This window comes from Acyrthosiphon pisum, chromosome A1 (genome assembly GCF_005508785.2).
Source record: "Acyrthosiphon pisum isolate AL4f chromosome A1, pea_aphid_22Mar2018_4r6ur, whole genome shotgun sequence".
NCBI classification, from domain to species: Eukaryota; Metazoa; Arthropoda; class Insecta; order Hemiptera; family Aphididae; genus Acyrthosiphon; species Acyrthosiphon pisum.
This window is the reverse complement of record NC_042494.1, coordinates 152,523,357-152,532,821: the sequence shown is the minus strand read 5'-3', so window position 1 is coordinate 152,532,821 and position 9,465 is coordinate 152,523,357. Positions and strand designations below refer to the sequence as shown.

The 9,465-nt window shown below is 28.0% G+C and overlaps 2 protein-coding genes across 3 annotated transcripts; one reads left to right on the top strand and one right to left on the bottom strand.

Annotated features, from left to right (window-relative positions):
• The first annotated feature begins 3,215 nt into the window (after positions 1 to 3,215).
• Positions 3,216 to 6,369, top strand: LOC100571358. Its single transcript, XM_003244221.4, has 5 exons — positions 3,216 to 3,450; positions 3,561 to 3,669; positions 5,437 to 5,544; positions 5,666 to 5,749; positions 5,817 to 6,369. The coding sequence occupies exons 1-5, from the start codon at positions 3,361 to 3,363 to the stop codon at positions 5,993 to 5,995; spliced, it is 570 nt and encodes a 189-aa protein (XP_003244269.1). The 5' UTR covers positions 3,216 to 3,360; the 3' UTR covers positions 5,996 to 6,369.
• A 282-nt stretch (positions 6,370 to 6,651) lies between these two features.
• LOC100168843 (LITAF-like protein) lies at positions 6,652 to 9,127 on the bottom strand. Of its 2 annotated transcripts, none has more exons than NM_001162332.2 (4): positions 8,980 to 9,127; positions 8,616 to 8,722; positions 8,397 to 8,556; positions 6,652 to 7,139 (listed from the first exon to the last, which is right to left on the bottom strand). In NM_001162332.2, exons 2-4 carry the CDS (start codon positions 8,716 to 8,718, stop codon positions 7,034 to 7,036), a joined length of 369 nt encoding a protein of 122 aa, NP_001155804.1. In that variant the 5' UTR covers positions 8,719 to 8,722; positions 8,980 to 9,127; the 3' UTR covers positions 6,652 to 7,033. The 2 variants fall into 2 exon arrangements, with proteins under 2 accessions (NP_001155804.1, XP_008182679.1); XM_008184457.3 differs by having other exon boundaries at positions 8,851 to 8,990.
• Positions 9,128 to 9,465: the final 338 nt, after the last annotated feature.

Sequence of the window (9,465 nt, the reverse complement as noted above, 5' to 3'; positions counted from 1 at the left end):
CCCCCAACAGAATTGTTTTTGTAAAGGATAATAGAAATTATTTTGATTTTATATTGAATGGGTAGAGGCGTAGAGCCCAAAATATTATTATTTTATTTTAATTTACTATAAACGTTTAAACAGAATTTATATTGATAGGTACTTACTTTATTTTTTTGTATCGTCGTAGTACCAGAGAATTTGAGATTTTTTTTTTAGATGACCGTTTCCGTTTTAGATTATTTTCTTTTTTTGCCATTGTCAAAAAAATGGAAAATAATTATTTAAAACACAAAATTCACAATAAGAATTTGAATACGATGACACAGAAATCCCGAAGAAATGATCACATACCCAGGAGGAATAGTTGTGACGGTTGTGTAATGTGTTTCATAAGTAAATTAAAAATAAAATGAATGTTTATTTTTGTACAAATTATTGAAAATATAACTTACTATAATTAGTCTCATATTATTATGACTTTCGCTATCATAATTCGTAATGAGTCTATGGCTAGGGACTTCTAGGAGTTCAATAATCATTCAAAACATTGTTGAGTATTATAGAAATTTGTTTCATAGCAATATAAGTTTATAATCATAATGTATTGCTGCATATTTTACATATTTGATCATATTTAATTTATAAGTGCATATTTAACCATTTATGATATTAAGATATATTTTTTACCAGCAATATACCATTATAATTTATGACTAAATTCTGGAGGAATTCAGGAAATCATCTACTATTGACAGATGTAACTGATTGAAAAGAACCATTTTTTCGTACGATTTCAACAACATCCCGAATTAAAAAGAGCGTATCATTATTATTTTTTGAATTAATTGAAAAAAATATAAGTATACTTATTTTAACAAACATGTTTTAATATTTAAAATTATATTTATTTGCTACAATTAATTAATAATTTAATTTGATTTTGCATCTATACCACAATTTGGTTAAAAGTTAAAATATAAACCTAAATATTAATTATGTGGTTGTTACTTACTTTCTGAATTGTTTTCCATTGTGTTGAAAAATAAAGTCGATTAAACAAATAAATCCTAATACAAATTTGGAATACTAAACCAAGAAGTACTAAGTAGGTACGTACAACGCGTGTGGGTGACAAAATGTTTATGTGATCTTAAGTAAAAGTAGGTATAGTAACTACCTACATATTATAGTGCATATTTTGTCTAATACGGATTTTAACTATATAGATACCTACATTTTTATCTTAATATCTTATCACGCTTATACATTTAAATAACATAATTGTTATAGATTAGCTGACAAATTATCCATATCTAGTAAATTTTTTAAATGCTGGTTTTCGCGATAATCCATTTTTTTTTTATAAAAATAGTATTTGTACGCCGAGATGGTTCACTAGCGCAAAAACAGATGTTTGTTTTTGAATAGCTAAGAACTTGCTCTGTTACTTCCATTTGTTCTATAAATGAAAAAATTGCGTAATTTTAAGTGGCACTCTTTAACAAATACAACAATTTGTATTATTTGTATTAATTTTAGATTTTAGAAATTAAACTACACGGGATTATGATACTAATAAATGTATTAATATCGTTCATTTTCTTTCACAAAACACACTCACACAAACATACATACATAGTTACATACCCAAACATACAAATATACAATGTGTACGTCCCCACATTCGTCTTAATATAATTAATATATTCCAACTATCAATTAGTAAAAATGTATCATTGTGACAATAATTTCTTAGTACTTACATAGTATAATATTTTCTGAAAATATAAAATAGGCATGTTTTTGTGCAATAAAATATAGTCATGGTAAAACGGCAACAACTAGGCACCGGCCCATCGAGCCGCTTTTAAAATCAGACAGGGGCAAATGCCCACCTTGCCCCCCCCCCCCCCCCATAAATGACGCCACTGGTTTGACCATGTTAATCTTTTATCCAGAGTGATACCTAGGTATTTGCAGGTTGACTGTTGAAGTGGAATTGGTTTGTTATTGAATTTTAGTGGGGGGCATTTCCTTTTGTTTAGGGAAAAATTCACCTGGGCGGATTTTTTGTCATTGATTTTAGTTTTCCAGTTTTTGGCCCAAGATTCTATTCTAATTAAATGTATTTTCAAGATAATCTGATAATTAATATAATTTGATTATTAAATAATATGGCGGAGGGAGAAAGTGTTTTAGTTTAAATAAAAGCCCGTCATTCCAAACGCGGTCGAAGGCCTGAGGGCTGAGATATATCTAAAAATACCCCGGGACAGTATTGCTTACTGTCGAAAGAAGCTGAGATTTTATCAGTATACCAGACACGGGGCAGTTGATGGCTTGATGTACCTATCATTGATAGATCATATTATTGATAGATTCAACTGTATCTTATAAATAATATATGCACGACTTGTATAGTATTGTGTAACTTGGTTTGAAACGTAATATAGACACACAGTTTCAAATAAGTAATAATCATAAATTAAATATGATTTTTTTTGTTACATATTATTTTGTTACGTTTGCATTTTTAACACTATTTTATGATTATAGTGTCTTTTAAGATGTCTATAAGTTTTACAGGGTAATCTAAGAGGAAAAAAACAGAAAAAAAAGAGTTTATATATACATACAGGCATACAGCTGATTTTAGTAATTGGGTCTTATAGTAAATATTGTTGTAAATATGTCTGATAATTAATTTTTTTTTTTCTGAGTTAATTTCTTATATTCAGTGGCACTCAGTCAGGTATCATCATTACTAAAGAAGAAAAGGTGGATGAGCATGCTTGGTGAATCATCGTGTATAATATATACTTAATAAATAATAAGGCACAGTGCATGTAACAAGCAATCTGTAAAAAAATACTGATATATGTCTATATCTGCAATTTGGACAGTTGACACTTGACAGTTTGACACAGTATAGGCACAACGATTAAAGAAATACTTTAGGTAACCGATAGCGGTAGATATTATATTATACATTATTACATTATCATAATAAATATTAAAATACACTTATTGGTATTCTACTGTACTAGCTCATAGCTATATTATATAAGTACATAAATATGTATACCGTGCAGGTTCGCAGTGATAGTGTTAAGATTTTATTAATATTATATGTTTAATTACTTTTTAACTGGCTTAAAAAAAATGCTATCTCTCCAAAAATAATATTGTTTGGATAATAATGATTGACGACATGTATATTTTATTGAAAGCAATACCCATAAGTATAATTCATACATTTTAAATTGTTTTATCGCTCAAATAGTTTTAAATACCTACATAAATAATACACGTTACATCAAGCTTGAATGCTTGATAGACGATATAGACTATAGTTGATTAAAATTTTTTTTTTTTTAAATGGATCGCTTAATTTTTAATCTGTATCAATATTTTTTCGGAAAGAACCAGCAGAATTTTGAATCTGAAGACCATTCTAAGGACTATTTGGTATATGAAATATAAATTCTTAATTGTCTACCAAAAATTACGATTTAATAAAAACATAATATATAATATATTATATTACATATATTATATATAACGAACTAAATATTTAGAACAATATTATGAAGGAAGAGGAGTCGAATTCGATTTCAACATCAACAAATTCGAAACATTCAATTGAGTTTCATCCTAGTCGAGATGAAACCGATGCTTTTTCCTTGCGTAAGTTGAAAGTTCTAGGAGTTAAGACTTAATATCCAACCGATCATTGCGCAAAACCAAACGAGACAATAAATGTGGTATACTAAATTCGCTAAACATTGTTCTATCTCTATGGCTAAACTATAGACCGGCTTAGGGCCAGTTGCACCGTCTCTGATTAAAGTTAACCGGAGTTTAATCGGCCGAATTTGCCCGGTTAAATATCTGTTAGCAGTTGATTAAGCTTAATCGAAGTTTAACCGTAGACGGTGCAACCAGACTATAATATGCTATACTTTCATATAGTCTGTGGTGCAACCTTAGATCATATATATGATCTAAGGGTGCAACTGGCTATTAGTTGTACAGTCTGTGATTAAACTCCGATTACGCTTAATCAGCTGATAACAGATATTTAACCGGCCCAATTCGGCCGGTTAAACAACTGTGATTAACTTTAATCAGACTGTACAACTGGCCCTTAAAATTATACCACATAATCCCGAAACGGGATAATGAACCACGTAAATAATATGGTCCAAACATCCCGGTGCATTATTTTTCACACCGGTTACCTATTTAATGATAAAAATAAATAAAAACGCTAACACAGCAAGACACAGCAGTTGATATTGACCTTGTAAAGTTTAAAATCATAGACCTTATAGGTACTCAGTATAATGTCTATGTTTAAAATGTAGTTTCTGAACTGTTAGGTTACCTACGACCTTCGTCCTACACGCCTACTTATATAGCCATATAGGTAGGTACTGCAAATTGCAACAGTGCAACTTGAGTGTTTCTTTTTCGCCGGATTGGTTTTTATAAATACAACTATGGCTGTATCCATTGGCGCAAATAGCGTTTAGGATTTGGGGGGCTAAACCCTTACTTTGTTAATATTGTATAAGCTTAAAACAAAATGTAGGAAATGTTTGGGAGGCTAAGGACATTTTTGGGAGGGCTTAGCTTCCCCTATTTGCGCCTATGGCTGTATCGTACTGTCGTGTGTGGGTTCGATTGGTTGACACCTTCTTAAGTGATGTAGGTACTTTGTACGTATCAAAATCAATTAATAATGTACACCAATATAATCTATTCAAAATATATGTTCATTTTTAGTTATACTATACGTTGACATGTGTTATTTTCGCAGACCTATTATAGTTTATAGGTCTATGGTTATTCACATTACACATTTCACGTTCAGAATAATCCATTTAACTATGATATTTTTAATATTAGATTTAGTTGAAGTATTATAAATTGTAAATGTAAGAAAATTATCTTAAGTTTTTTTTCGATGAGTTAATTTTGATGCAAGTAATAAGAATTTTAAAATTGTAAATATAATAGATATACTATATAATATATATTATAATACAATATTTACATTATTGTCTTTTTTATATTTATTAAAGTTGGGTAATAAATATCAATATATGTACGAGTGTACGATAATTATAATTTAATTGTATTAATAATATTGGTGATTCATAAATTTCTTTAATACATCTGAAAATCTTCAATCACAGTTCACTCTTTGACAGTGAAAATTCAAGATATCGAAAACAAATTTTCAAAATATCGTAAATATGGTAGTCGGTAGGTGTCCTGTCCTTGGCTATCATAGGATTAGACATAATGATAATATTATATACATTAATAAGTTATAAATTATAATTTATTATATAATATTTTTAGTATAGGTAGGTATTTAAAATAAGTAAAAACTAAACAACTAAGTACTAACAAGTAACAAGTCTTAAATAAATTGTTTGTGTTCAGATATCGAAGACAAATCGAAACTCCCAAATACTACTCCCATTGAAGATCAAATTCCGCAGTGTACAGAACTATATCAATGTTTGAAAAATACTGTAAAGGAACTAGGAGGTGATACTCATACTACGATAGTATATTATTTAACTTATATAATAATTTGTAATCCCATACAATCCCTCTTAATAATAAGCTTCTAAATATAGATTATAACCGTCAATTTTCTCTCGTTTAGAACAAAAGTTAATACTCGACACACAATTCAAAGGATTGACATTAAATTTGAACAACAATAATATTCGTTTGATTGCCGTCGAAAGTATTGATAAATTTTAATTTTAATTTAAATATTATGTTATAATATCAATATCTAATTATATTTTTAGACGAAGTTAAAAATATAATCCTAAAATATATGAGTCTATCTCAAATGTACGAAACACTACAAGACCAACTCGAAATGGTTTCGGGGAAAATCAATGTGAAGTTCGATGACTTGGAACAAATGTTCAGCTATCATTCAGCGGAGTGTTATAGAACAAATGATATTCCCGAAGACCTGTAGCAGTGTGGCGCATCAAATCTTATAATAATTAATTACTGTAAACCACGGAATTAAGATATATTATAATATTAAGTATATCTTAATTCGTGCTGTAAACATAAGCTTCGCGTTGTACTTACATTTTATATTAAACAATTTTTAAGCTTCGAATAATTGCGTTAGTTTTTAATAAAACACTAATACTCTGTTATAGGTATTCACTATTCTTTTTATTTTTTTTTCATGGAGTGCTCAAGCACCACAGCAACCTATATAGCAACCCACAGGCCACATGATGTGGCTATGTGGATGAAAATCAGATAAGATAATAACAACTATACATAATAATAGTTTTTATTAAATAAGTAATTATTTTTTCCATTTAGATTTATTCCGTGGTAATATTTTTAGTCATTTTTTGTTTTGTTTAATTTTATTACATACTTTTAGACTACCTAGGTATATTTTATAAAATAAAATTATAAAAGAAATAGGTAACTGATAGAAAAATAATTTATGCTTTTTTTTAGTACTTAATATTTGCTAAAGTAAACACTCTTTGGCCTATTTGATACAATTATATGAATATGTATCGTACCTGCACACTGTAATTAACTGTTATAGTAATACTTAAACAGTAAATTGCAAATAACTGTATCTAATAAAATAATGAAATAGTCTTTGAAAATTTTTTTATTAGTCATAACAATAATAATTATAATAAAAACAAACAACACATTGTATAATAATATAAAATAATAAAAATATAAACAGATAACATTAAAACTTTTATAATTAATATTGATATGAGGTAACTAAATTCTAATGGGATATTAAAAAAATATTTTAATTTATAAGTAGTTTTAGAGATTTTATATTTCCAATAATACTATAAGGCACATAATTACAAGTCACCGAAGACAATAATTGTTAGTAAGTATACATAATGTCTTTTGAATACGTCAAACAAGCTGCCTCATTGAGTAAGCATTAGTATACTAAGTTTTGTAAGTAACAGTTAATTTGAACATTAAGGTTTTAGTTAAAAACATACACAACTTATCTTATATACTGCCCTAAATAAACTTCACATTTAGGGCATTTATGTTCAACATTTAAGCATTGATCCATACAAAACGGTATTAAGCAAGGACCCCAAAAACATCTGAAAAACATCAATTAATAGGGTAATTATTATAATAATTTAAGCAAATAGTACCTATAACATTGAATTGTATAAAAACTTAAATGTTTTACTATCTTTTTAGAAAAATGTGTGTATTAAAAAAATAATAGTATATGCATAGATAGTTCGGTTAATTTATTAATGTACATCAGCATCAGCTGATATTCGTTATAATATGTATTGTTCAATTTATTCAAAATTTTAACTACATAAATTATTATTATCCTTTAACTTATTCAATCAAAATGTTATAAACATAATAAAAACATAAAAACTGACTTGTCATAAACATTATTTTGTTTTTTAAAACTTAAAAAAAATTTTACCATTTGAAATACAGTTTACATTGGTATAATAATAATGTAATAGAATATAGTATTGATTAACACGCATGCGTTGTTCCCGTCTTACAAAACATATTAACATACCAAATTCTACATTCAGAATAATACATTTTACTATAATTTTTGACATTAGTGGTTTCTTTTTTAAATTTGCAATGCTTAAAACTTGCTTTAAAATTAAAATACCAATAAAAAAAACTTAAGTGGGTCCCTGGGTAATATTCTGATCTTCAAATTTGATAATAGGCCAATTCACTCTGCTGTTAAAGATTACTGAGTAAAATTAATTATTCTGAATATAAAATTTGGTATGCTGAGTGTTTTTAAGACAGGGCAACATAATGTGGGTATAACATCCTTTTAAGTTCCAAAAAATAAAACATATATAAATTATACTCAGAGATTTTGACTAGTTCACATTAAATGAATTAACTTGCATGTTAAGAAGACACTAAACAGACATATTTTGTTGCGTGTAACATAGTAAATGTACACTTAACAGATCGCATTTAGCTTCATTAGTTTAAAAATTCAAGAGAATCGACCTATTTTGTATGAAACTTAATGGTATGAACATTATCTGTGTTTGTATGTGGTTTTTTTATGATAATTCAGATATTAGTGAGTAATGGGCATTTTTAATTTAAGCTACCTATATTAAATATATAAAACTTACTAAAAAATTGATTTATCGTAAAAAAATCCACATCAAGCACAGATTGTGTTCTTACCATCAAATTTCAAAATAGGTTGATTTACTCTTAATTTTTAAACTAACAAAGCTAAATGTGTAAGACGCAGACAACAAATGCCCTTGTAGCGAACACTTAACCTAATTACAAATGAATATCGATTTAAATTGATAAAAATGATTAATTAATTTGTTTATTACCCAAACACACAACACAATAAACTGGATATATAAGCCTTTGTAATCGGTTTTTTATGTATTTTTGTAGTTATCTCTTTTCGGCAAAAGGAGCAGACCATTCGGGTACTATGGGGGCCAACAGGAACAACAGTGGTAATAAGTTCATATGGTGCCTTCACAACTAAATCAAATAAGGTACCTTTAAAATATTAGAAGAAAAAAATGTAGTTGGTCACTTACATTCAGGTTGTGGGGTGTAAGGACTTGCTGGTGAAACACTTATCTGCTGATTCCACCCATATGGTGCTGTTGGAACAGTGCCTGGTGTATATGTGCCACTCATGATTCTATAAATAATTAATACCTTGGTGTAGTTTACAAAATAAATTAATAACAGAATATTACGTGTGTGTAATTTTAAAATATATTAAATAGACTTCAAAAACATAATACAGCTAAATAGCTAATGGATTACCATTTTGGGGGTAAGGTCAAACAAAACGGGTTACTAGAGCAATTTTATAAGGCCAAATTATTTTGAATACTTTCTATTATTGAAAAGTCTATAAAGGCATTCCGTAATAGCACAATTAAAATACTGTACCTGTACGTATTCTATAATTCAATGATATATACAAATTAAAATTCGTTATTATAGAAGTAGATATCTATTAACTAATTTGAGTATTTCCCATGGTAATTTCATAATTTACATTCACAATTCACAATCACATTTCAGAATAATATGCACCTAATCATATTATATTCCAATTCCATTGGTACACTATACCTAGGGGGCGCCACGGTTCTCGGAATCTTCATTTTATAGTATAGGATGATAAAACTATGTTTTATTATTCTAGACACGTTCATGGAAACATACATACATAATAACTATTTCTTCCAACGTTTGTAAAAGTTTCAAATTTATGGATTTACGATTAATGATTACTACAGCAATATTGTACACTAAATTTACTTATTCACAGAATACGAAATACGAATGTAGGAAATAAAAGCCAAACATACAGACAACAGACAAAGTCAAACAGCTACAAATTACAAGTTATTGTCTACAACTTACTGACTA